The sequence below is a fragment of the Coturnix japonica genome, chromosome 9, assembly GCF_054131305.1.
Source record: "Coturnix japonica strain WE chromosome 9, WE-NBRP24, whole genome shotgun sequence".
Classification (NCBI taxonomy): Eukaryota; Metazoa; Chordata; class Aves; order Galliformes; family Phasianidae; genus Coturnix; species Coturnix japonica.
The window spans coordinates 21,494,630-21,521,984 of NC_140671.1; the positions used below are offsets into that span (position 1 = coordinate 21,494,630).

A 27,355-nucleotide genomic window follows, 5' to 3' on the forward strand; every position below is an offset into this window, starting at 1 on the left:
CTTTGCTGCTCTTCCCTCTAGGCTGCTTCCCTTTCCTCATCCACCATCCAACCTTCAGCTCTTCTCCCTGACTCTTCTCCTCTCCTCTTCAGCTCTTCTGCTCTTTTTCTTTCCTTGGATGCTCACTCCTCTTGTGCACGTCTACTCCTCTTCTGCTTTTCTTTCTTACCCGCATCCTCTCCCGTTCTTCTCATCTGCTCTTCCCACTTCACTGCATCCTCTTTGCACCTCTCATTCTCTACTGTTCTTCTCTTCCGACCACTCTCTGCTTTTCTGCTCCAGGCCGCTTTTCCTTCTCTGCTCTTCTGCCCTCTCTTCCTCCCTTCTGCTCTTTTTATCTTCTTCACTTCTCACTGACCGCTGTCCTCTCTTCCCGTCTTCCGTCCTTCTGCCATGCAGCCATTCACTCTTCTCCTCTTCAGCTCCTCTCTACTTGTGCCTTTCTGCCTTACCTCTATCCGCTCATCTCCCTTTCTGCTCTTCTCGTCTGTGCATCTTCCTTACCTTCACCCTCTCCTTTTTCTTCTGCTCTTCTCCTCTTCCCTTTGTTTTTCTGCCTTGCCTGTCTCTGGTCCTTTCCTGTGTTGCCCTTTTTGTCTGCTGCTCTTCTTTCTTACCTGCATCCTTTCTCATTCCTCTCTTCTGCTTTTCTGCTCCTTTAGTTCTGTCTTACCTGTATCCGCTCTTCCCATTTCCTGCTCTTCTCCTGTTCTGGTCAGCATCCAATGCCTGCACCGCAGATCTATGTCGGAATTAGTTTTGGAGTGGAGAATGGTACTCGGGGCATAGATTTGTAGGAGAGAAGCTCTCACACTGTGCCCGAAAGGTGATCAAATGGAGCCCTTGGGAACCATTACCACCATGGCTGCTTGTTTCTCCAAAGGCCGAAGTGAAAGCTTGTGTTAACTGTGCAGGACTCCATTGTGCGTCTCTGGGAACTGCTTTTGAATGGGGGATTTTTTGGAGTTGCTGCCATTCGTTGCACGGAGGAACTGATGCTTTCATCCTCGTGTCTTTGCAGGAAAGCAGAGCAGAGGAAGCGTCTGTGGTGAGACGCTCAGGAGAAATTCCCTTCCTTGCAGCAGCAGCCTGTTTGTGTCCACGTGATGCGCCGTGAAGAGAAGCCTGCTGTTCTGTGAGTCAGCCTGCCACACAGGAATAATGGGTCTGGCCTTTTGGGCAAGTCTCTGAGGAGAGGTCTTTAGACAGGTCTGTAGACAGATATTCGTCATCTAGACAAGCAGAGGTTCCACACAGTTCCACACAGTGTTCCTTTATCCTTCTCACTCAACTTCTGAACTAACGTAAATCCTCAGAAGGAAGAATATGGCAGAAAAATGGAAGCTGTGTTGGAAAAGAGTTTGGCAGGAAGTAGTGTGCAACTTCACTAGGAAAGCAACATTAAAAAGCATGAAAGGGTTCAAGAAATTGTTCCCCTAGGAGGAGTGGTTGTGTTGGAAATGATAAATAATCAATGTACATTCAAAGGCAAGAAAACTTAATTTTCCTTATCTGCCTTCAGATTATCACTGTGTGATCTTGCTGGTTCAGAAAGGAATACCAAGACGTGCAATGAAGGTGACAGACTGAAAGAGAGTGGAAATATCAATGCATCTCTCCTAACTCTAAGCAAGTGTATTAGTGCACTCAAGATCAGTCAGCAGTCAAAGTAAGTCCTTGTACAAACTGTAAACTAGTTGTAGATTTCAGATATCATGTACAATGTTTAAACTATTGTTTAAAATGCAGAGTACGAAACTATGTTATGAGTGAAAACTATCTGTAGGCTTCTGCAGATGTGTGAAGACTTAATGATCTAAGAAAGTGATCTATAAACTTGCCTTCTTTTTGTTGTTGTTTTTTGTTTGTTTGTTTGTTTGTTTTTTCAAATAAAACCATTCCAGTTCTAAATTTCTGAATGTGTTATCATAGACTTAAGCAAATTAGCGTTGTGGTTTTTGTTTTTTTTTTTCTGGCCTTGCCTTCTCAAACAAGTCCTGGGGCAGATTATAAAATTTGTTTTCACTATTTTCACTTTAAATGTGTGAAATGATAGACCTTTTCCTCCTTAGTTAGTTGCATTTATCATTTAGTTCTGCTGTAACAGTTTTCCTCAGGGATATTGCTGTGCTTTGTTCTAGCCAAGAGACATGGTCAGAATATATATATATATATATATAATTTGGAAAAAAAATATATATATAGATATATATAATTACATATATACATATAGATATATATAATTACATATATACATATATATATATTTTTTTCCAAACCTTGATGCAACTTCATCATTCTTTCTGATCTAGCTAACCAAATTCAGAGAGAAGAAAGCCTGCTTGCTACTTCTGTCTGAGGTTGTGCTCTAAATGAGTGCAGACAGAGCTTTCTGTATTTTAAACAATGTAGTATTTATTTACAGTCACAGCTGGATATAATTGCAGAATTCTCTGCTGATTCTCATTTGAAGGTGTCTTTCTGTCCCAAAGATTAGGTGAGCTCTGTGTTCATGAAATGCCACACTGTGCCTGGTAGCCTATTCAAATTCTGTTATGCTTAAAAGTAGATGAAAATAGGCCTTGCTACTGGATTAGTCTCTTATCTGTCTGTCCTTTCTAGGGAAGAAGGATTCCTTAAAATTAGCTGCTGCTTAAAGTGCTTTGATTTATTCAGAACTGTTTTATTTGTTGGTCCTGATCACTTGAAATTTTAACAATATGGGGGAAATGTAGTGATGACTTTGATAGCAATTTTCTTTAAAATAAGTACTCATTTACCACTCCTGCACTAAAGCTACTTATGGGTCACGTGTGTTGTGACAGGAGCGTAGCTATATGAAGCTTTTAGCTCTGTTTGCAGAATTCAGTAGCTGTAAAGAGTCCAGCAGGTAACCTCACTGGAGAACAGTGTGTTTAGTCACACTTTAGGAGTTCTCTCCTAATTTTCTGTACATCACCAGCTGTTTGATTCAGTGACTTAACCTTGGTTTAGGAAACACCAGAGATGTTGTGATAAGTATATGCTTCTTTATTTCCAAAGTATTTACTATTGTCCTTTCCTAGAGACAATATACTGAGAGAGTGGTTATCTCTGATTTTGTTGGGTACTGTTTTCTTAGAAGTAGATAGGTCAGTTTGCCAGATGTGGTAAGGGAAAGAGAAAGGTGAGAGAGAATTTAAGCTAACATGAGGCTGTATGACCTATCTTAGGCTGGATGTTGAATGTACTTTTTGTTTTAAATGTTCTTGTGGGTTGTCTAAGAAGATAATGGCTGCATAGTAGCTGGAACAATCATACAACCTGTCTGCAAACTAGCAAAAAGATTAAATTCAAAACAACCCACAACTCAAAATGATTTAAAGACTAGTGCAGTTATTAATGTGTTGTCTTCCACTTGGATAGCTCTCACATTGAAATGAAGCTGTTAACTTCTGCTAATGGGATTTGTTGTGGTTTTTGTCTTCAAAGGGTGCAGCAGTACATACCGTTTAGTGAAAGTAAGTTAACACACTTTCTTCAGGGATTCTTCAGTGGAAAAGGGAAGATACACATGTTAGCAAACATCAGCCAGTGTGCTTCAACCTATGAAGAAACACTCAATGTGCTAAGATTCTCAGCTATTGCACAAAAAGTGAGTATGTTGTAGTCTATTTTGTTGATCAGTACTTATGATTTGCATTTAAAGAAAAAATTCTGTTCTTCTAAGAATATGAATGTATTTGTGTAGTATCTGTAGTGAATCTGGGTGTTTGTCTCCATACAGCAGTCAGGTTTTTTAATTTAGTGTTTTAGTTGAGCTTAATTTTCCTACAGAGTTTTCTAAAAATCTCTACTGGGGTCTTTGTGTTTCTTTGGGGCGTGAGGGCAGAAGCATCTTCTGAGAATCTCATTCCTAAAAAGTATTCAACCTATCAAGAAGCAACTTGTTACATCTGGAGGAGATTTTATGCTATTTACTTAATTTTTCTCTCTTCTCAAAATATGATCCCATGTAGGAAAGCAAATCCAGCTACCGCATATGTTGCTGCCGTTGTAATTTTGAATATTGTCCAGTTCAAGTGTTGACAAAAGAAGTGGAGCAGTAAAGAGTTTGAAAAGCTGTGTTATGGCCATCAGATGCTTCAGTGGGAAAGTGGGGGTTAAGCGGAATGGGTAGGAGTGAGTGCTATGATATAACACTGAAGAAGTTAAGCTGTCAGATCAGTGCTACAGTCTTGATGGAAAACTTTGAAGTGCTGGGAGTTTGTGTTTGAAGCACAATTGATGGATGTGTGCCCTTGGATTGTGGCCTTACCTGAAAGAGGTTAAGTGTGAAAGTAGAGGGAGCAGCCTATGAGGGTGATGTGGCGCTGCAAGACAAAGAACTGAAAAGATGATGATCAGTTGCATTGAATGCAACTGGAAACTCAAAACATAAAAAAAGCAGAAATCTATGGCTGCATGAAGTGGCAGTTCTTGTACATGGTTTGCCTAGTGAAACTCTTGAGGTTAAAAGCAGGATTGGAGTCTGCAATAACTCCTTTGTACTTTCTTGAAAACTGGTTTAAGTAGTGACCAAACATCAAATACTATAAAATATATTAGCTGTTACTAGAATGCCACTTATCTTCCCCCCATATGAATCACTGTCATGTTCTATGTGAATTTGTGAGGTGGGTTTTGAAGCTGAAATTAAAAACTTCTTGTATGGCTGTGTTCATAGTGGCTATCCAGACTATCTGTAGAAATAACAGCTATTATGTAGTCAGCTATTCACCAGTTTTAACTGATTATAAATTACGTTTCAGCGTGGAGAACATAGCATAGTGCCTGACACCTGTGTTGATCCTGAGGGCATTCTTGATTCTGTGCATTATGATGTCATGGATATTAAAGAGCAAGCTGAGGCAGCACATAGTTCCATTGTATCCCTGGGGGACCCGAAGGAAGATACTGGCTGGTTTGAAAAGCAGCTGGAGAAAACTAACTTTGAACTGATGGAGACCAAAGAAGAGCTAACAGAGAAAAACACCAAACTACTTAAAACTGAAGAAGAGCTGATGCAGAAGAACAAAGGTGAGTTATGCGATGTGAAAGGTAGAAGACAGAAATAGTTCATTAATCTAAAAGAGAAATAACCAGTTTGAGTAGGAATTAGAGGAGATGTTCTACCTTTGGAACCATAGCCTGTAGATAAGTGATAGTTTGTTCCTTGTGTAAATTCAGGTTCAGCAATTCCACAGTTTTTGGTTATTTCTTTTCTTTTTTTCCCCCTCTCCTTTAAACTGCAACTAGCAGCTTTACACTTTCGTAAGTATGGGGTTAAATGTCTATATCTTGATTTTTACTTTTATATTGTAATCTCTACTCTTCTTTATGTCTTGTTGATGCAATGTTTTCGTTCCAAGAAATATAGAAAACTTTTGAATCAATCCCAATAAGTGAAGACCACATGCAAATTAATTAATCTGTTCAAAAGCTACCTAAACATTAGAATATCTGGAAAAATTGATTACTTAATAAACTATCTATTGGCTACTTATGTAATACAACCTTTTCTGTGTGTTACAGACTTTGAAATGCAGATGATTAAATTGGATGAGTCTGATGAGCAACTTAAAGAAGCAACTGAGGTAACTTTATCAAGAAGATGTTGTGTAAAATTGTTTTAATACCAACTTGTGGTAGCTTAAAATGCTATTCCAGTACGCTCCATTAATAGATTTCTTACCGAGCTTAGCTTAACTGAATTTGCCTTTAATGCATTGTGTAATTCAGCTACTTAACACTACATTAGAAACTGATGACTGAATTTTTTTATTTTTTATTTCCAAGAAAATGAATGCACAAAATGAAAGGATTCGAGAGCTAATGGACATCATGGTGCAGAAAGATGACATTATTACAGAGCTACAAGACTTAAAATCTCATTTAGAAGAAAAAGTAAAAGATTATGTGAGTTTTACACATCTCCGTATCCTTATACAAAAAAAGGAAAACACTAATTCTATGCTTGTAATCAACACATTTTTGGAAAACTGATTTTCTGTATGTAGCTGGTACTCGCTTGAAATTGTAAACAATTCAAATTTATCTGAAGGTAGTTGTTGTTAACACAAACAACAAAAATATCAGTGTGTTCCACTAACTCCTGCCTCACACTCCTACATCAGAGGAAGAGCAACAGTAAAAGTATCTTGAGTAGAGTTGGAAGTACGAGTATGAATGGTCAGGATATCTCCACGTTCTATGCAGTCCATAAAACTTTATCCTGACTAATGTACCGCGAGCTACTGAATATGTGAAGACTAGCTTGATTAAGTATGTGTGCATACCACTTCTGGTGGTTTTTGTTCATTTTTTGATGTTTGGTAGCCTGAAGTAGCTCTGAAAACAAGCTTCACTTGTGGTCAAGGACACAATCTGAAATATGCGTGACAGAGCTGAGTAAGCTTTAAGGTTGGATTATATCTGTCACGATGAAAGTGATTTTAGCAGCTTAGCAGAAGTGTGATGTGATGAACTTGTATGAGAGCTGACCATTTGCTCTTTGACCATGTTTGTAATTTTGTTGACTTCTTGGAAACAGGAAATTCTTTGATAAACTGGTAAACTCTTGATTGTGTGCAAGTCTTTTACTCTGTGACCTGCTAGGCTCTTGCTTTCCCTTGTATACTCTACCAAGTATTGCACTTGTCATTATCTGAAGGTGTACTTGTTCTGTCTGCTATTGAGATTTGTCAACATTGTAACTGATGTCTATAGAGTCACCGGGTAAATATTTTAGCTGTATGGTTTTGTGTAAATATTTGCCTACAGAAGATTACTGAGACTTAAGTGCTCCTTTTGTTAAGCTTCAATGTAACTGATCTTATATCAATACAGGAAAAGACTACCTACCATTTAACTACCATTAAAGCAGAACCGGCAGAAGAGAACACTAATAAAGGAACTGAAAGCAGCCAATTTTCAGTGCTTTCAGTTAAAGCACTGAAACAAGAGAAAACTGAGTTGGAAGTGGGAAGAAAGCGCAGTACTGATGAAGATAAGCCTACTGTGGAAGAGCCACCTCCAAAGAAAGGTACAGTTTCTTCCATCGTTGAACAGGGTGTCTTCCAAAACCATAAATTGCTTCCTATTCCGAATCGGAAGCAAAAGGCTGTGAAGCGCGTACCTTATGGTATAAGGAGAAAAGCCACTGTGTTAAACTGTAAATAGAAGTAACTGTTATGTAAATATCCCTTTATCAGAAGGTCCTCTGCTGTTCATTTTTGAATGCTTAAAAGTTTTTTGCACTATTTTTTTCCTTTTTGCTGCTTTTTCCTCATCTGTTGATGCACTTGCAGATTTGGTAATAGTTTTAAAGCAGTTTCTTTAGGATTGTTTCAACTGCTGTTGCTGATCTTCTGAGTAGCATCAGCTGCTCAAGTGCTTTTTTTTGTTTGTTTGTTTTGTTTTTCCTGAAGCAACTATCAAAATTGTTGACGACCTGCTAATTGCTCGCTCATGGGCAATATTTGAGCAAAATGGTTTGGATAAGCTCTGATGCATTTAACTTCACTTCTGGGCACAGCTGATCATCAGTGTTCCTAGAATTATGGAAGGCATATACAATGTAGAAGGGAAAAATCTAAAACTTAGCTGTATTCCCTTCCTTTCTTGTATTCCTCTTGCAAAATATGTGCAAGGGAGAAAGTCAAGGCCTTCTTTGGATGAGATGCTGTTCTTGGATGATTTGTCCCTGCTGCCTTTATTTGGCATAAATATTGAATCCTAATGTGACCACTGAATGGCATCACATATAAGCATCTTACCAGAGACTGAGGGAGGGATGTGGACTCCTCCATACTCCAAATAGTAGTGGGTTTGTTCTAATCATATGACCAAAGCTCTCATTTAAAAATTAATGACAGCAATGCTCCACATAGGAATTAAAATGGGTAGCTGATAGTCACAATGTCAGCGTGAAGTTTTCTGTTAAGAAGTACTGAGTATTCAATCATGTTAAAATTTTCTTCTATTTGTGAGTATTAATAGCGTCCAATTTCAAAAACCTCTTAATATATATTCTTTAGCTATGTTAAATATACACAGTAGAACAATGAGCACAGGTATGTTGTGCTGGTTCTTTTGTAGAATTAGTTATATAAGTAGCACGAGCAGAAGTGTTTTAGGAGATGCTAGGTTATCTCAGCTTCAAGTTCAGGGTATTTACACCATTCTCTGAGCTTTTAGGTCTTGTTTCCTATGCTCTGTAATAATGCTTTTTCCCTACTTCCTGTGTAAGGAGCTTCTAGACTGAACATTACACATCTTCTCCCTAGTCTTATTTATCTTGCTTTCGTGCTTGCTTGTTGTTTTCAGCATAAAGTGTTTAGATTACTTATAAATCATATTCCCCTCACTAGTGTTGCTGGGAGCAGCAGTCAAAACCCAAAACCTGGTTTGGGGTGGAATATGCCACTGCTGTTTCTTCAGTATGACTTTTAAATCAGTTGAGGGCTGTATATAAAACTCCTTAGATGAGTTAAGAGGCTGTTTCCATGCAGTACATGTGAATCTGTATGTAATGCAGGCTGCACGTGGGTGCTATAAAATTCTGCATTTCTGTAGTTGTAGTAATAAAAGGACTGTACAAGAATCACCATGGAATATATTGTTGTGGTGACCCAATCCCTAGTAAGTCTTGACTTATATTTATTTTTTTTAATACTTAAAGTATGCATATTATGGAATAGACATAACTGGATTCTAAAGCAATGATGAAATACAGCAGAAGTCGCTTTTGATAGAAAGAAAATGCATGTGATTTTAGCTAATTGCTCACCAGTTAAAGAAAAAAACAGCCCCAAGCTAATGGAATATTTATGGAAACTTGAATCTGCAAATTTGTACAACTTTATGAGTGAACTTTATATGCAAAAGAGTAAGTGTGGACAGAAGTAGGAATCCTCATATTTTGTTTAGAGATCAACTGAATAAGAGAGACAGATATCAACACTTAAGTGATCAACTTGTCCAGGGTTTTATCTTTCTTTTGAAAGTAAGAGGACTGTGAGTTGGAATGAAATTTCTTAGAGAACTGTTTATCTACCATTTAGATGTAGATGGAGTGATTCCTGGCTGCCTTATAGGGGTTGCTGAAGCACGGAAGATAGAAAGAATATAGCTGTGAATTATCTATCTCGTTCCCATGTTTCTTAAATCTAATTAGATTTTCTACTGGTGTGGAGTGGAAGGTTTGAGTAGTGCCATGGTAAAAGTGTTCTTCCAGACTGAAAACCTTTTGCTGTTAATTCTGTATAGAAATCTGAGGCACCTGATTACGTGTTCAGAGGACTTTAATTCCTTCACTAGTATCAAATACTATGTGATGTGAGGGCATGGCTTGCATATTTGTGACAGTTTTTCACTTAGAAGTTGCTACTTGGTGTTGTGAACTGCTATGTAATAATGATTTTAATCAATCTGAGCTACATTCCTTTTCCCCTTTTTTTTTTGGTTTGTTTGTTTGTTTGTTTTACAGTAGTTGTAAATGAGAGAAAGAAAAAGAACACTGTAGAGCAAAAGACAATTGAACACATGAAACAAAAGTGCTCCGCGTACCGAAAGGAAGTACTAGCACTGAGGGAAAGAACTGAAATCTTGGAACGTCATTTAACTGTGCTTGAAGAACAATGCAGAAGAGAAAAAAATAAAAAAGAAGATTTCAGTAAGCAGGTAACAAGCCTGCGTATTGAGCTTTCTTTTTCTGAAGAAACAGCTGATGTCCTCCGTGAACAAATTCTGCAGGGTCAAGCTGACTATCGGGAAATTGCTTCTGAACTGGATGAACAGAAATCTATAAATATGACACTAGAAGACAAAAATGCCCAACTAACTAACAACATAGAAGTTGCCAAAGAATGTATAATTGATAAAGTGTCACAAGTAAAAGAAATGCGGACCAAATTAGATGAATTATACAAATGTCACTTAGAGTTTCACGCCATCGGTACTGACTTTGTCAGTGTAAAGGATTCCTCAGACTGTGAAAAAGATGAGCCAGGGACATCTCAAATTAGTTCTGCATGCATTCAGTCACAGACTTCTTCCATCTCAGATCTTGTGCAGGACCTCTCCTTTAACTATAGTCTTGAAAGGATTTGGGAAGTATGCAGAAGTATTGTTGATGTTTCCTCACAAAAAAGTCAGCACATCAAAGCACTGCTTCAAGACAATGAAAACCTAAAGGCGGGACTGAATAATGCTGAAAATCATAATCATCAACTTGTAATGAAGCTATGTGAGATTACAACTCACACTAGTCAGGAAGATGATCTTGTGAATCAGTTACATGAGCAAATAGAAAAGAAAACTCAGGACTTTGAAGAAAAGACTGCAGAAGATCAGAGAGTGATTGCACAATTTCAGGAGGAAGTTGCCAACTGTGAGGTAAAAATAAGAGAGCTTGAATATCGCCTGGAGGCTTCCAAGACAATGGAAGACAATGTGTCAAAACTCAATGAATTACTTAAAGAAAAAGAATCTATTATTGTTAATCTGGAGACAGTTACAGCAACTCTGCAGGAGAAGTCTGCAAATGCAGACAAAAAGTTTGAAGAGTTAAGTAGCAAAGAAGCAAATCTGATTCAAGAAGTTATGCAGCTGAAAAACAGCTTGGAGCAGATGAAACATTCTCTTCGGGAAAAGGAAAAGAGTGAAATGGAGAAAGTGCAACGTATAGAATCGTAAGTAACCACTGAGTTAACTTAGAGCCCTTTGAGAATGAACTAGAGTTAAAAATAGTTAATGGGAACATCCCTTTGACTTAATGCATCTGCATGCTTATCAATGGCCAAACTACTACTTTAGGATGCTTTGGTATGCTACTTGAGTTCCAAGGGAAAGCAGGAGTGTGCAAGGAAATAAAGAATAACATGGGGATTTCTGGTGGTTTTGTTGTACATCCCTCAGAATAGCATCTGAATAATTTATTGCTTCAGAATCTGCTTATGAGAAGCAAGCTGAAATTCAAAAGTAATTGTTTAAATCTTGTCACTGGTCTAGATGGATTTAAGAGTCTATTTACAAATAGAAACCAACAGGCAGGGCATGGATGAAGCTGTAATTGCTGTTTCCATGAGATGTGTAACAGTAATGTTCTTTGTCTCTTTATTTTTAACATAAAGCTAGAAAATATTCTTTCTGAGGGTTCTGCCCTTGTACTGAATTTGAAAAAAGATTTGCAGAGGAAAGAAGAAGAGTATGCAGATCTAAAAGACAAACATTCTGATGCCAAGAAACAAATTCAGCAAGTACAAAGCGAGGTTTGTAACTCCAAAGCCTAAAACCTAAGTCTTGTGAAAAAACGCTGATAACTGGGAAGAAGAATGCTATTTACTTGAAGAGAAATAGACTAATTTCCAGAGGCTCTTTAATATAAGCATGTATATTTTTTTTCTTCAATTTCAGCTTCAGTGATGTTAATAGTTAAAATTTAATTATTAAACAAGAAGATATCTTAAAACCCATTTTGCAGGATCTTAGTCTGAAAGTTTATTGGGTGTGCTTGGGGTGGAAAATTGAAGCTTAAAAATGAATTCATGTCTTCCTTGGTAACCTTGCACTTGCTGTCATTTTCCTACTCAGCACTTGTTTGTGAATTCCTCTTTATTTAACAAAGAAGTATTTGGCCAGGTTGGATTACAGAAGTCTTTTAATTAACCGTGAGCTGTGCTTACATTACAGGTGTCCACGATGCGTTCTGTGGAGGAATCCCTCAGGATCAAGACGTATGAACTTGAAAGGGTTATTAACTATTTTAAGGATGAGCTGGATTATAAAGACTTCTATATCCAACAACTTAAGCAGGTATTTTACTTGCTCTTATTTTTTATTAAATGAATGATGCAGGTTTTCCAAGCAACAGGAAAAAGGTCAAAAAAAAAAAATAAATTGGAGCAAAATGAAAGTGGCCAACTGAAATTAGTGGTAGACCATGAAAGATATTCAAATAATTAGTCACTACAGAGCACTGGCAGATTGCTTTAAATACAATAATCTGCATAGTAAATACATATGTAATACATGCATATAACCTGATCTTGTTGAGTGACATCACGATATGTTAATTGAAATGTCTTACCATAAACTCTTTTTATCAGCTTGAGTCCTTATTTATGCTATTTGAAAAACTTATTAATTCTAGGCTGTCTTAAAGATTCTGCTTGTTCTACTGTGTATGCTTTTCTTTCAACATGAAATATAGGAGCTGGTGGAAACTGAGAGGATGGAAGATATCTCCAAAGACTATGACCAACTATGTGACGGTGAGCCATTATTTGTGTGTGTGTGTGTGGAATATCCGTGTAAATGTTGTCATATTGCTAATGACTTTGAGTCTTCTGTGTTTCGATTTTAAAACATGTCTGCATATATTTGTATGTAAATATTTCAATGGAGATGCTCTATTTCTTTTAAAAGAGCTTTTGGTCATGGGAGAATCTTGATTTGAGAATAATGGGAGCTAGTAGGGAGTTCATCTGTAAATTTTCAAACCTTCAGATCTGTGTGCAAGGGATAGAACAATTGAAGTTATGCGGATGACATTAGAAGAACAAGAGGAAGTGCAGCTTGAACAAGATGAAATGCTTCAAGCTCAGTTAGAAGAGAACCAAAAATTAGCTTCAGGTAATCTTTCCAGGGAAAGGGAGCAGGGATGCAAAAGGGGTTTAGACGTACTGTGATAGCCACTTCCATTTTCATGTAACTGTTACTTAGGCATTAACGTTCCATAGTAAACAACAACTCTCTTGTAGTTAAAGGCTTCTGTTATTTCTTTATGTCTGTAGCAGATAAAACCGAAGCAGCTTTAGTAAAAAGTCATTGGTGTGGTATTTCAAATATATATTTGAAATGATATGCTATCTAACCTCATTTTGTGTATTGAGTAGAACTGATTGCATGGAAACAGAAATACAGTGAGCTGGAATACCAGAGCAATAGTGACTGGCAGCAAAAGAACAACGAAAGTGATGAGGCAAATTTGAATGAAAACAGTAAAGAATTAATAAAGCTGCAAAAAGAGCTGGAGGTAACTTAACTTCAAAGTTGTAACTTGATAAAGTAAACTGTTATATTGATTACAGAAACTTCCTGTAAAAGCTGCAGTGCAACATGCAATAGGGACCAGGTGCAGCTTTTTTGTGGTACGTTAAGAATGGCATCACTGATGCCCCCATAGTATAGGAAGTGTAGCCTTCCCTACATTATGCTGCCATGAGCAGTGCTTCTTTTGCTGGCCTCTGAACAGTTAGTTGTCTTATCCCATCTGATGTTATTTTTTGTTGTTGTTGTTTGTTTGTTTTTTTAAATAAAAGTAATGGGCTGGCAGTGGGAGTTTTCTCCGTGAGTATACAATAGGTTACATCCACTCTGTTAGTGGAATGGTTCTGAACTTCTTTCCTCCTTCACCTTGAGTAAGCTTATTCATGATATTTTTTTTTAATGCGCAGAGCCAATTCACTTTTTCAAGAAGAGGGGAAAGTTGAACATTCATTGCTTCATTCTATACCACGTCAATGTGCTATAAGCAGAGTATACTTATACAATTGTTGTTTGCAAGAAAGGAATACTAACTCAAAGCAAATTGTAACTTACGGTGTATTTGTCAAAACTGTTTTCTGTTAGTTGCTTGGGCAACTAATATAAGCTATCGAAATCATCATCTAACTTTATCACCAGGAAGCCTTTTTTGTTGGGCTGCGGGTCTACTAATTTTCCTTGGTTAAAAGACTTTTATTTTTTCCAAGCAGTTTCTCAGGTGCTCTGTCCTATATATGAGAATGTCTGCCAGTAGGTTTGATAGGAAAGGAGACTACTCCTACAGTGTAAACTATGTTGCTTTTCTTTGTCTTTCAACCCTGAAGGAGCTGCAAGTTTTTCTACAACTGCTGCAAGGCAGCGTAAAGTGTTAGAAGTTTTTAAGTTAAAAGAGTTTTTCTTATACTGACTTTTGGTGTAAGTTCTGTAAAGCTTGTGTGAACATTTATAAAGAAAAAGAGATGTTTTATGGGGGCTCTCCAGTCTGAATAAGAAATACTGGAAATGATTATTTTTTAATGGAAAAGAACTAATGATTATCCAATACCTGCCTTTGGGAATATTCTGTAGTAAAAACTGCTAATGTTTCTGTTATCTTGCAGAAACAAGTCTATTTAATGATGACCTGGCTTTTAAAACTTTTATTCCTTAATGACTCACTATTTCATTTTTGGTTTCTTTGAAATAGGAAAGTGAGACTAAGTATCAAACTGATAGAAAAAAGTGGCTGGAGGAGAAAGAAGAGCTCCTAAATCAGATAAAAGAAGCTGAGAATCTTTGCAACAAAGAAATGAAACAATTTGCTGAGGACCGACAACATTATGGAAAGCAACAAGCAGAAACTGTAAGTGATGAGGTCCTGGCAGAGTTTTCTGGTGCCTGTAGTTTGGAGACAACTACATACCAAGTATTAACAGTAAGGGTGCATAAGAGCAGCTTGTCCAAGTCCCCTTGCTTTCTTATGCGCCAAAGCCCATATGAGAACTGCTTGATTTGGAAAAGGAAGGAATGGGGGGGCCACAAAAAGAAAGATCTTTCATAAGTGCATAATGAAATGTCACGTATGTGGGACATCAATAAGAAAATTACAGTTGAAAAATAGATCACTATTTAATGAGGCTAAGAAAGTATTTTGTACAATAGCTTTTGTTTGTTCTCTTTTCTGCAAAGCAGAAGGCCTTTAAGCCTTTATAAGGAAGAAAAGGCAATTGAGTTTCTAAAGAAACCCCACAAACTTCTCTCCAGATACTGAATAAAAATACTTGGTCAAACGGCCACAGTTTTGCTCCTTTATCACTTTCCAAATAGTGACTGATAACAAAGTCACTTGAGTTACTTGAGCTGTTTGCTGGGCTCTTGTCATGTAACTTCTTAAACATGTGAATCTGTACATTCTGCAAAGCTTTTTTTACATCTGGAAGTAGTTAGTCCCGACTTTCTGGACCTGCAAGCAGCATAGAAGGATGTGAGGAGCTTAGTATTATTATCACTTTGTGACTTTATTTTCCTAAAGCTCATTAGTAATCATTAAATGAGCAAATTGAAGTTCTTAAATAATTCTAATATTTTTTCACAAGGAGAGTAATGTAGGTTGTCTAATAGAAGCATGGTTTTGCTTCTGTAGGTTTGTAGTGCAACTAGTTCTAGAGCTCCTGTGGATCTTGAAGAGATCATACATTTACTAAGACTGTAAAACGGTGCTAACTACCGAAGTGTTAGAACAGTTCAGTGTGTAGTAGGTGATGTTCACTGTTCATCTGTTCTTCATTTAGGAAAGACTTGTTGCCCAGCTGGAGGAAAAGGACCGTAATCTTCAAAAGTGGCGTGAGGAGAGAGATCAGTTAGTAGAAGCTTTGGAAGAACAGCTCAAAAGTTTGGCTTTAAATGAAAGCTTGGAACAGATGAAACATTCTCTTCGGGAAAAGGAAAAGAGTGAAATGGAGAAAGTGCAACGTATAGAATCGTAAGTAACCACTGAGTTAACTTAGAGCCCTTTGAGAATGAACTAGAGTTAAAAATAGTTAATGGGAACATCCCTTTGACTTAATGCATCTGCATGCTTATCAATGGCCAAACTACTACTTTAGGATGCTTCGGTATGCTACTTGAGTTCCAAGGGAAAACAGGAGTGTGCAAGGAAATAAAGAATAATATGGGGATTGCTGGTGGTTTTGTTGTATATCCCTCAGAATAGCATCTGAATAATTTATTGCTTCAGCATCTGATTATGAGAAGCAAGCTGAAATTCAAAAGTAATTGTTTAAATCTTGTCACTGGTCTAGATAGATTTAAGAGTCTATTTACAAATAGAAACCAACAGGCAGGGCATGGATGAAGCTGTAATTGCTGTTTCCATGAGATGTGTAACAGTAATGTTCTTTGTCTCTTTATTTTTAACATAAGGCTAGAAAATATTCTGAGAGTTCTGCCCTTGTACTGAATTTGAAAAAAGATTTGCAGAGGAAAGAAGAAGAGTATGCAGATCTAAAAGACAAACATTCTGATGCCGAGAAACAAATTCAGCAAGTACAAAGCAAGGTTTGTAGTCAACTGAGATATTTTTTTCTGTAAGATTATGCTTGGCTTTCTGCTGTTAAAACTTCTCAAACTTTAACTATGAAGCTGGAAATTTCACACTAGTGTGGCTAGCAGCAAATCTTAGGTAAAGTTGCCATTGAAGCTCTAGAGGGGACCAGAAGTTAAAACATGGTTTCGCATAGATAATGAACAGAGGAAAGTAAAGTTGGTTGGTAGTCTGGAATAAGGTTTGTGAAGAGAATAGCTAATCTGCCTCTGGAGGGGACTTGTTATTATCTCTACGTTACTGGTGACTTGCCATTGGTATCCGTGGTAACTCCAAAGCTTAAAACCTAAGTCTTGTGAAAAAACGCTGATAACTGGGAAGAAGAATGCTATTTACTTGAAGAGAAATAGACTAATTTCCAGAGGCTCTTTAATATAAGCATGTATATTTTTTTTCCTCAATTTCAGCTTCAGTGATGTTAATAGTTAAAATTTAATTATTAAACAAGAAGATATCTTAAAACCCATTTTGCAGGATCTTAGTCTGAAAGTTTATTGGGTGTGCTTGGGGTGGAAAATTGAAGCTTAAAAATGAATTCATGTCTTCCTTGGTAACCTTGCACTTGCTGTCATTTTCCTACTCAGCACTTGTTTGTGAATTCCTCTTTATTTAACAAAGAAGTATTTGGCCAGGTTGGATTACAGAAGTCTTTTAATTAACCGTGAGCTGTGCTTACATTACAGGTGTCCACGATGCGTTCTGTGGAGGAATCCCTCAGGAACAGGATGGATGAACTTGAAAGGATTAATAACCAGTTTAAGGATGAGCTGGATTATAAAGACTATACTATCCAACAACTTAAACAGGTATTTTTCTTGCTCTTAATTTTTATTAAATGAATGATGCAGGTTTTCCAAGCAACAGGAAAAAGGTCAAAAAAAAAAATAAAAATGGAGCAAAATGAAAGTGGCCAACTGAAATTAGCGGTAGACCATGAAAGATATTCAAATAATTAGTCACTACAGAGCACTGGCAGATTGCTTTAAATACAATAATCTGCATAGTAAATACATATGTAATACATGCATATAACCTGATCTTGTTGAGTGACATCACGATATGTTAATTGAAATGTCTTACCATAAACTCTTTTTATCAGCTTGAGTCCTTATTTATGCTATATGAAAAACTTATTAATTCTAGGCTGTCTTAAAAATTCTGCTTGTTTCTACTGTGTATGCTTTTCTTTCAACATGAAATATAGGAGCTGGAGGAAAAGGACCATAATATTCAAAAGTGGCGTGAGGAGAGAGATCAGTTAGTAGAAGCTTTGGAAGAACAGCTCAAAACTTTGGCTTCTAATGCCATACAAAAAGAGACAGAAATAGCAGAACTGAGACAATCTGCCTTAAAGGATTCAAGCAAGGTCAGCTCTCCTTTCCTCCTACCTGATTAGCTACCCATAAATTCTGTAAGACTCCTGTACCTGCTCTTTGTATTCTGGGTGTGGTTCTGTTCTTGAACACTGTCGTATTGACATCATGTGCAACTAACCAAAAAAAGCACCAGATTTTATTTTTGTTCTTCAGAAACAGAATTTCTGTTAATTACTAAAATTTCAATTTTTTCAGTAGTTCAGATAAGCAGATGTCAGTTTGATGCTTATGATCCTACAGTCAGACTGGACATCTGTAGCTTTTTCCGATAATTCACAGCATTTCCGGATCCCAAGCTAGGCTCAATACTCAGACAGTAGTTCTGTCTCAGGTTTCTTACTTTCTTTGCTTTCTCTGAGGTAGTATCTACAATGGCATGAAAAGACAGAAGGGGACGTGGAGAGAGATTAAGGGAAGCATCAAAAAGCAGAGGGGGGATGATCTCTGGAAGTTGCATTTCTTATTTCAACATCCAGCTTTTAATCAGGATAGCCAATCTAAGACGTAGCATAGAATTTCAGAAGCTAAACAGAAGACTAAATGAGTTGTGCTCTTTTGAGAATGTTTGGATTCACTTTCTCTGAGAAGAAAGATGTTCTCATAGCAAAACTTCCCCTACAACTGCCGACTTTCTCACAGTACCGAGGATTTGGGAACAAATAAAAGCTCAGGTTATTATATCTTAAGAGAGATGAAGGCTGAAGCACATAAGTAAAATAGAAGAATCAAAATATATTGTATTACAACTTCCCAGGCAATTCTGTGACTACTGCACTTGTAACAGTGACCGTACAAATCCGTGAAATGTTACTGTTCTTGAATAGTTAAGTGTTCTAGCCTGCAATTCTAAAACTGATGCTACTAAGTAATTGCAATACTGCTTGTGTGTGTTAATTCCTTTTGCCAATCCCACAACTCAGCAGTTTTTACTGTTTATTAGGATAATGCAACTGTGATAGAAGAGTTAAGAAAAGAACTGGCTGACAAAGATGACTTTATAAAGGAATTAAAACAACGCATTAACCACAGTAGCCCTCAGTGTTTGCCAGAAATACCTTTACTTGAAGAAAGACAAAGTAGAAGGAATGACTCTGTAAATGAAAAGGTATGATTATATTTATAGAAAGTCAGTACTTAACATCTTGTTAACCCCTTTTTGTTCTTCTGTTTTCCTAGGAGATACTGGAGCTGGAATCATTTTTCTTAGCATATAGTCCTTTAACTACATATTCAGTGATGAGTACTTGTTGGTTCTTTTTGTCTTCCACTCAAACATGAGCTCTCATCTTCTCAAAACTATTTTATTTACTAGAACACCATCTCTCTGTGTACATTATGGAACTTTTCCATGCAGTTTTCCATGTATTCGTATGTGGATGCTGAAGATTAGGCAGAGGTTTAGCCTTTGGTGTTCTAACATAGCAGCTGTGAGCGTGCAGAGTATGGGGGGAATGGATGACAAAACGACCAGCGTTACAGATTTTGTCCCTAAATGATGTCTCGCTTTCTCTCTTTTGGAGGCAGAATACTGCCTGAGACTGTTAGTGAGACCCAGTAGGGTGTATCTGAAGATCACACAATGAATAGATGTTACTACCTTCCCACACTTGTGCTGTGTTTCAGCTTACGTGTTCATGTGGCGTCTGAGCTTGAGGTTTTACACTGTAACTTTAGAAAACTCGAGATATTTTGGAGGTCTAATGCATAGCCTAATCTTTACTCCTTTTAAATATTTACAGCCTAGGAAACAACAAAGCAAAACTAAAACTGGAGAAAGTATTCCATTAAGATGCAAAGCTGAAGACAATTATTTGTCACGTCGATGTACTAGGAGCCTCACTTCATTAAATGAATCTGAGGTTAGTATGAAACTTCAGATCTGAAAATGTTGTGATTGTATTGCTTTTGATAAGGAATGAGTAGGAAAAGATCTCATGTTCTCTAAACAATTCCCAAGTTTTAATTTATTTATCCCTTTCAAGGTGATCAGATCACCTGTTTTTATAGCCTTTGATAGGAATAAAAGCTGTTGAAACAATTGTGTGATGAATTTTTGTCAGGTGCTGTTGAAAACTCTCCTCATGTTGATGCTTATGAAGTGGCTCATGATTAGATAAGTTACTTGGAAAAAATTCATGGAGCCCCTGAAACGGGCACAGCAAATTGAACTTATTTTCTTCCTCTGCAGGATTTCTGGATATTGTTTTGTTAGCAGATGATGTTAATCATTCCTATATAAGTTTTTAATTGCTAACTTTCATAAAATAGCAGTTACATATATTTTAAAAACAAAGTATTTATTAACCAACTTAATTCTTGGAAATACAGTGGGTGGTGATACTCCATTCAGATTCTTAGCAGAGCCTGATAAAGTGGCTCTGACTACTTTTTGTCTTTCTACAATCTTTGGTAACTTTTTGAGAGGAAGAAGACTCCCCTCAGGGGGTTGGAACAGTGTAAGTAGTAAAACCTGCTAGTCTGTGTTTGGGACACTGGAGTTTGCTAGTTACTAGCAGCAGTAGAAGCAGCCATCTACCATTTTCTGATGTCCCCAGCAGCCTGTCTTCCATGTGTTCAACCAGCATCTGAACTCATTTTTTATATGCTAGCTGAATTCCTGCCATAGAGAAGGAGGAGTTCAGGTGATCTCAGTTCTGACTTTGTTGTTCCTGTTGAGAAAAACAGGATTGGGTGGATTGTGGACAGGAAGTGCTGCTGGGGAAATGCATACTGACATTTCCCTGTCACTTAGCTGTGCATTTGCTGCCATTTGACCATGAGCAGGTACATGATAGCCTTCAGATTAAGTACGGTGTCATTGCTTGAATGTCTGTATTCTCTCCAGGGAAAAGATAGCAATGGAGTTCTTTAATGACTTGTACTGGGCTTGCACCTTGCCAACTGGACCTTACTTATGTAAATAACATCTCTAGTGTAGAAGAGGAAGGGCAAATTCCCTAAGATTAAGCTGGAAGTTAATCGAACACTTGAATCAAATGCTCCTGTTCCTGCCCAGTTCTGACACAGCAGAGTTGAGATGAAGAAAATCGTGTCAGTTCTACCACCATTCTCTATTAAAAAAAAGTGTAGTTGTCTGTGCCCTTGAGAAAAAATGACTTGTAAAGTATCAGGCTCAGTTTAACATGGAGAACTTTTTTTGTGATCATAGATTGGAAATGATTTTAAATGTAACAAGTTCTAGGAAAGAAGGGTAAAACTCTGCTGAAACTGAAATAGACTCCTTCTGTTACAAGTGTTCTTACAGCAGGAAAATCGAATGCTTACATATCCTTTTCCAGATGCTTTATAGCTTTTTAATCTCACGGCTACCTTAACACTTGCACTTAAAATTCTTCTGTGCTATCAGGAGCATTTGGAAACTGTCCTTGACTCTTCTGGAGTGTCCGCAGAAAATGGCAAAACTAGTCGGTTCCCAAAACCGGAGCTGGAAATCCCACTGACACCTCTGCAACCTGATAAGACGGAGATAAAGCAGCACGGCAGCATGATACCTTTAGGAGTGAAAATGCCTAAGGCAAAAAAGAAAAGAAGTGATGACATGGATGAGGTATGACCTAGACCCAACAGAAAACAAAATATCTGATGCCTTTTTACCATTCTCATTTAAGCATTTAAAAAATGCTATTTCTACCTCAGTAAAGTAGTTGAAGAATTTAATCAATGAACTGCTTTAATGAACAAAACTAATAGCCAAGCTCAGTGATAATGGTTTAAGAGAAGGGAATTCCTCTTAACTCCATTGTGTATTTTCTTTGAAACCTGTAGACATAAATCAGCTTTTTAGACATCATGAGATGTCTAATACTGATATCTTAATGTCCTGTTTTTATAATTGAATGCTTATTTATTATTTGATTTACAGTGGAATAGTTACCACTAGCAAATACTTCCCTACTATTAGCAAAAGTGTTTAAAGTGTTCACTTTTGTGACATCAGTTGTTCTTTCCAAAAGAATCATGGCTGAAACTTGTCTTATTTTCCCAGGATTTTGTGAAAAGTGAGAACACGAAAAATACAAAATCTGTCATGGCTTTTAATTCACCCTCTGCAAGTGACGAGAAAATGGTTGGTTTTTGTTCTAGTTTTGAAGCTAGCTTGGGACTTCCTGTAATTGTGTGGTCACACGAAAGAAGCAGTGTCTTATCCTTATGTGTATACCTGAATGGGAATCTTACATGCTTATGAGCTCTTCCTATTAAATTCCATAAGCTAACCAAAGGGCAAGTCAGTCTGTCCCCAGAGCGTGTAATGGCTGTACTGTGTAATGATTTGGAGGGAAGGATATTGCACACTGAATAGTTGGGAAGAGAAGCTTTAGTGTATTATTGTGTGCTTTTGTAAGTGAAGCCCTTGTATTAAACTAAGGTTCATATCATTAATATGCATGGCAGTTATTAAAAACAGATGTTCACATGTGATAGCAGTATCCTTGGCATGGTCAGAGTATGAGTAGTAGATTTTTCCCATCTGTTGTCTTCTGTTTTGTATGTTTGTTTATTTTATGTAATTAGAACAGCTTATGTAAGAAACAACTCCACAGCTTGGGAGCTACTTTTAAAGAAACTACTGCCTTATTAAGAAACTTTAAGAAACGTATGCCTTGAAATAGCTGAGATTTTGACAACTCCCTAAAGGGTATAAAATTGTCTACATTACTTGCCGTTGTGGTATCATCAGCATAATGAACAGAGGTGTCAGTAGTAAAGCTCAAAATGTCAACTTAAAATAACGTTGAACTAAAATGAAGTTTAAACAATGCTCTTGTTTCACATGTTCACATCTCTGTTGAACAGAAATCCGGAAAAGACTACTTCCTGAGAAAGCGAGTACATGCTTCAAGACTGACTAAAAAGAAGGATGAAACACTGCAAAAAGTTGGAGATTTTATTCAAAGCTCTCCTTCTATTATACACTCTAAAGGTTGGTGTAGAATAAGTTTTATTCCATGTTTTCTAGACATTGTAGAATGGCTTGTTTCTGCTGTAGGCTATTAATGTATGTGTTCTTAGAGAACTTGTCTGCCATGTTAAGTTGTCCTTTGATTTATGAAGTAAATGCATTTATTCGTCTCTTCAGAGATTCATTATTACATTTGTGAAAACCTACAAGTATACAGAGAAAGTTGGTTCTGTCTTGTGCTTCTGTCAGCACGAAAGTTAGGCCTGTTGTTTAACTCCTGCTGAAGTTTCTGACTTCCAGCGACTTCTGAGCCATGATTGTCTTTCATATTCCATTTTATTGCGTGCTTTAAGCCGCCGTACCTGAACCTATAAACAGTTTCAGATATAGAAGCAATAAAGAACCTCGAAGAACAAATACAATTTCTGAGTATTTTCACTTAAATTTTACGTGTCATTTATAAACCAAGTTTGTTACGAAGCTGTTTTTGCATTCAGTGATTTAAAGACTCACAAAACCAGTAAGTTGATTGGTTTACGTATCAAAACAAATTTCTTCTAGCCAAGAAGCTGATGTCAGCAGTAAGTTCTCCTAAATCAAACGAACCTGAAAGTCTCGAAGAAGGAGAGACCAAGCCAAAACGATGCAAAAGGAAGCTGTATTCCACTGTCGTTTCTGGCCCTCTAGATATACCTGCTTCTTCGGTAAGCGATTATACTGTAGTCTTGGCTTAAAATAAACTACTAAGGAGTCCAAACAGACTGGAGGTTTCATCTATTTGCAGGAGGAGGTTGAAAGTACTGAGGTATTTCTTTATTCTACCAAGTCATTCTTGTTGGTCTTCCTGCTGTTCTGTTTTAGTTTGTCCTCAAAGATCTCTGTGTTTGGCTGGCTTACAGTTTACTAAGTAGGTGATGTAGCAATCACGGAGATGTCTTCTAATTTGGAATCATAGATAATTTCAGTGTGTCGGAGTGGGATTATTCTACTACACGCTTTTTTAGAGCACAACTTAGACAGCTTTTTAGGTATGCTTAAACTATGATCTCCTGTCTAAGCCAACTTGCAAAGGATCTGATGTGCCAGTTTCATGACTCTGTCGGCAGCTATTGTGCTAAGAACATTCTTGCTCTGTTGGAACTGCATCTTTTAATTATATTATAGTCCTTTTTCTGTTCAGCATAGTGATCATTTGCCCATACTGTAATATCCCTCTGAATTTTTTGATGATTTGACGAATGATAGGGGCAGAAACCAAAATGTTATATTTTTTTTGTTAGAGGATGAAGAAGATGAGACAATTTCTTCTCTCACTGTAGTTCTGAGAACATGGAACTGAACCGAGAACTGAAATTCTGGGCAAGTCATAGCTACAGGGATTGAGGCTAAAAATGTTTTCTGAACGCTTCATGTTTCACAAAACAAGTATTATAATACTCTTTTGAAAACAAGTATGTCAAAATGAAAGCTGCCTTCAGGCTTTCCTCAGATGTGTGTGCTTTTTTAAGATAAACAGGATTTTGTACATTCTCCATATTTGTTCCTTGTGATTAAGCTGCATTAAAATGATCTCGGTATCCCATAGTTTTCTGAATAAAATATAATAAGCAAATGCCATTCTGAAATCCATTTAGGGGAAGAAATATGTTTGCGTGGGTCAAGAAAAGCTTGTCAGTCTTGTGTGAAAAGATGAGTAACTTTTGAAATGTTTTCTTCAGGAATCTGAGGAACAGAAGAAGGAAAGTGATCATCTGATCATCAAGCGACGGCTGAGATCCAGAACAGCTAAAAAACCTTGAAGAAGAGTGTTTGTTCCCCTTTCTCAGGACATACTTTTATCGTAGTATTAAAACTGGTTGTTAATAAACAGTAACAGTTACTCCGTTGTGTTCTTAAATTTGTATATAGGTGTTTGTTGCAGAACGGCGGGAGAAAATCAGACGACCACACCTGTCATTGACATATGATCAGCAAATCTCATTTATTCCTTGGCTGCTTGTACCTTTATAATACGGATAATTAGCTCATACATATTGCAAAAGTGGAGCTCATCATTGGTTCCCAATTACATACTATCCCCGAGTATCTTAACAGCTTGTTGTTATCAACTGAAACCTACTCCCTTGCTGAGTTCCCAGAACCATGGCTAGTTTCTCACCATCCCAGGGCATCCTGTTGTTCTTGCTGTCCTTGCAGGTGTTATGGCTTCTTGCTTAGCTGCACCGTGTTTACGACCCTTCTCAGCTAACTAGCTGTAAAAAACACACTCTACATTTCCCCTGTTTTCTTTTAGGCTGAAAAAGGGTTTGATTTAACGACCGATTAATCATATTTAACAAGCAGTTCAGTTCATTTGTTCAATCAGTTCTCATGTAGTTTTATCCTGCTTCATAGCTGCTGTTTTGTGAACTTCTCATCTGGATCCATGACGGACGCTCCGTAGAATTTTTCTTACAATACTGCCTATAGAATAGCAACACTACTTAAATTAATAACATAACTATTATAACTCAATCAAGGCCTCGATTGACAATACTCTAAAAGTGAAAAAAGAGACAAGTCAAATACAACATAACAACATTACTGTTAAACCCACTAAAAAGAACAAACATGTTTGTACTGCAACCTAAGTTTCTGTAACCTGAAAATAAATCCATGAGGGTCCCATTGTGTTAATCTGTAACTGATCAGGAAAAGTCTTCAATTTTCATATACTCTGATATATTGATTTTAATGACCACTAAAATTTGTGCAATAAATGCTTTTAAGATGCTCATAACCATGCTCTACCGACTGAGTTATCCGGGCTAATAATTGATTAATGATCGTGCAATTTTATGAAGTAGCATGTCAAATAGAACCAATTTTAGAGGACAAACGTACTAGAGTATCACTAGGGGCATTATTACTTATTGACCCTTGAGAAACAGCAAGCCATGCTGGTGGTGGATACGACAGGTAGTGCCAGCAGGGCGTCCCCTGCTTCAAGGTGCACATTTCCTCTCTCACCCATCACAGATTCTCTCCTGCATTCAGGGTCTGAAGGATTTCTTCCAGTTGTACACCACATCCGCCTGGCCAGTGCGTGATATAGAGCCCAAGTGGAACATCTGCTTGGAAAACAGAATAAACTATCAAATTTAGTTCTATTAGCGAGCACTTTTGTCTAAAATGATGCATGGTTATATTTCAAAAATCCCAATTAGTTGGATGTAAGAGAGGTATCTATTCTATGATACAGGGTCATCTCTTTGTCTGGGATTCCTTTCCAGGTTTTGTCTTTGCAAATTAAGAAAAGCTAACTAATAGGCTAATAACATCATAACCAAACAGTACTAAAACATTAAAAGAGCTATTCCTGTAGATTCTAGTATTGATTAGATCAAATCCTGTTTAATATACATCTGATCTATTACTAAAATAGAAGAAGCACACAACATCCTAGCTAATGCCTTAAACTCTAAATCTTGAGACTGCATTGGTAAAACAGAAAATCACACACTATGTCAAACTATTACTAATATTATCTATAACACAGCAAGTTACAAAGCAATATCACTAAGTAAGAAACACACAATTACAATTACTATGAAGGCTGGATGCTATTTTCTGCCTTCAGATGAGACCGAAGATATCATGCTGGAACCCACATAGGGCCAGTCCCTGTGGAAATACAAGCATATTCACAACCCCAAGTTGTCAGTGGTAGGGAACAGTCCCAAAGTCCTGTGGCCATATTCCAAACATTAACCATAGGCTGTTCCTTGAGCACTGGGGAAGCCTCAAAATGACGATCCACATAAGGCAGGAGAAAAGCAGACAACCACACCTGTCATTGACATATGATCAGCTATTCTCGTTTATTCCTTGGCTGCGTGTACCTTTATAATACGGATAATTAGCTCATATATATTGCAAATGTGGAGCTCTTCATTGGTTCCCAATTACATACCATCCCCGAGTATCTTTGCAGCTTGTTGTTATCATCCTGAAAGTTACTCCCTTGCCGAGTTCACAAAACCATGGTTAGTTTCTCACCATCCCAGGGCATCCTGTTGATCTCACTGTCCTTGCAGGTGGCATGGCTGCTTGATTAACTGCACCGTGTTTACGACACTTCTCAGCTAGCTGTAAAAAACACTCTCTACACAGGGCTCCTTTTCCAATTCTGTAATGCTTTTCTCTTTCAGGGCTGCTTTTCCTTGCTCTTTTCCCCTTGCAGGGCTCCTTTTCCCCTTGCAGGGCTCCTTTTCCAATTCTGTAATGCTTTTCTCTTTCAGGGCTGCTTTTCCTTGCTCTTTTCCCCTTGCAGGGCTCCTTTTCCCCTTGCAGGGCTCCTTTTCCCCTTGCAGGGCTCCTTTTCCCCTTTGGGGAAAACAGTATTTCCTCCTTTGGGAGGAAATTTTACTACTCAGAAAGGGTAGTCAGGCATTGGAATGCACTGCCCAGGGAGGTGGTGGAGTCACCGACCATGGGAGTGTTCAAGAAACACTTGGATGTGGTGTTGAGGAATATGATTTAGCCAGGAAGTATCGGTGATGGTTGGACTGGATGATCTTCCAGGTCTTTTCCAGCCTTGATAATTCTGTGATTCTGTGAACCACAGAGAAACACCGTCTGCTTCCTTAAGTGAATCTGGGCTGGAGAACAAAGGACTTGAGCTCATGTACAGTGAGGTGATCTACATGTAATTAAACTGATGTTCGAAAACCTACAGTACAGTGAGGTAATCTACATGTAATTAAACTGATGTTTGAAAACCTACGGTGTTTTACTCTGGTAGTATCTGCAACCTTAGATGTTTGGGAAAGTACTTAATTCTTGAATGGCTTCTTACCACAGTTTAGTGGGCAAATACTGGTGGTAGGTGGATGGACTGGATGATGCTTTAGGTCTTTTCCAACCTTG

General features: G+C 37.5%; 3 protein-coding genes and 1 long non-coding RNA gene across 4 annotated transcripts; all 4 read left to right on the forward strand.

Moving 5' to 3' along the window:
- The first annotated feature begins 1,501 nt into the window (after nt 1-1,501).
- Nucleotides 1,502-10,716, forward strand: LOC146759821 (uncharacterized). The gene is made up of 7 exons (XM_085509887.1): nt 1,502-1,669; nt 3,472-3,634; nt 4,791-5,058; nt 5,554-5,615; nt 5,818-5,937; nt 6,868-7,063; nt 9,509-10,716. The coding sequence occupies exons 2-7, from the start codon at nt 3,554-3,556 to the stop codon at nt 10,714-10,716; spliced, it is 1,935 nt and encodes a 644-aa protein (XP_085366013.1). The 5' UTR covers nt 1,502-1,669; nt 3,472-3,553.
- A 392-nt stretch (nt 10,717-11,108) lies between these two features.
- On the forward strand, nt 11,109-15,533 carry LOC146759822 (kinesin-like protein KIF20B). Its single transcript, XM_085509888.1, has 7 exons — nt 11,109-11,291; nt 11,713-11,835; nt 12,233-12,293; nt 12,529-12,654; nt 12,918-13,057; nt 14,255-14,410; nt 15,339-15,533. Exons 1-7 carry the CDS (start codon nt 11,109-11,111, stop codon nt 15,531-15,533), a joined length of 984 nt encoding a protein of 327 aa, XP_085366014.1.
- A 443-nt stretch (nt 15,534-15,976) lies between these two features.
- On the forward strand, nt 15,977-18,631 carry LOC146759823 (uncharacterized). Its single transcript, XM_085509704.1, has 3 exons — nt 15,977-16,104; nt 16,834-16,956; nt 17,355-18,631. The coding sequence occupies exons 2-3, from the start codon at nt 16,843-16,845 to the stop codon at nt 17,544-17,546; spliced, it is 306 nt and encodes a 101-aa protein (XP_085365830.1). The 5' UTR covers nt 15,977-16,104; nt 16,834-16,842; the 3' UTR covers nt 17,547-18,631.
- Nucleotides 18,632-22,341: 3,710 nt separating this feature from the next.
- On the forward strand, nt 22,342-25,226 carry LOC146759824 (uncharacterized). Its single transcript, XR_014932066.1, has 3 exons — nt 22,342-22,468; nt 23,009-23,151; nt 24,166-25,226. It is a non-coding gene; the product is annotated as an uncharacterized LOC146759824 (long non-coding RNA).
- Nucleotides 25,227-27,355: the final 2,129 nt, after the last annotated feature.

Coding starts and splice junctions, on each gene's coding strand:
- LOC146759821 (XM_085509887.1), top strand. CDS start 3,554: ATGTTAGCAAACATCAGCCAGTGTGCTTCAACCTATGAAGAAACACTC. Junction 5,616..5,817: donor AACTTAAAGAAGCAACTGAG/GTAACTTTATCA, acceptor TTTATTTCCAAG/AAAATGAATGCACAAAATGA. Junction 7,064..9,508: donor AGAGCCACCTCCAAAGAAAG/GTACAGTTTCTT, acceptor TTTGTTTTACAG/TAGTTGTAAATGAGAGAAAG.
- LOC146759822 (XM_085509888.1), top strand. CDS start 11,109: ATGTGTAACAGTAATGTTCTTTGTCTCTTTATTTTTAACATAAAGCTA. Junction 11,292..11,712: donor TTCAGCAAGTACAAAGCGAG/GTTTGTAACTCC, acceptor CTTACATTACAG/GTGTCCACGATGCGTTCTGT. Junction 12,294..12,528: donor CTATGACCAACTATGTGACG/GTGAGCCATTAT, acceptor TCAAACCTTCAG/ATCTGTGTGCAAGGGATAGA.
- LOC146759823 (XM_085509704.1), top strand. CDS start 16,843: ATGCGTTCTGTGGAGGAATCCCTCAGGAACAGGATGGATGAACTTGAA. Junction 16,957..17,354: donor CTATCCAACAACTTAAACAG/GTATTTTTCTTG, acceptor CATGAAATATAG/GAGCTGGAGGAAAAGGACCA.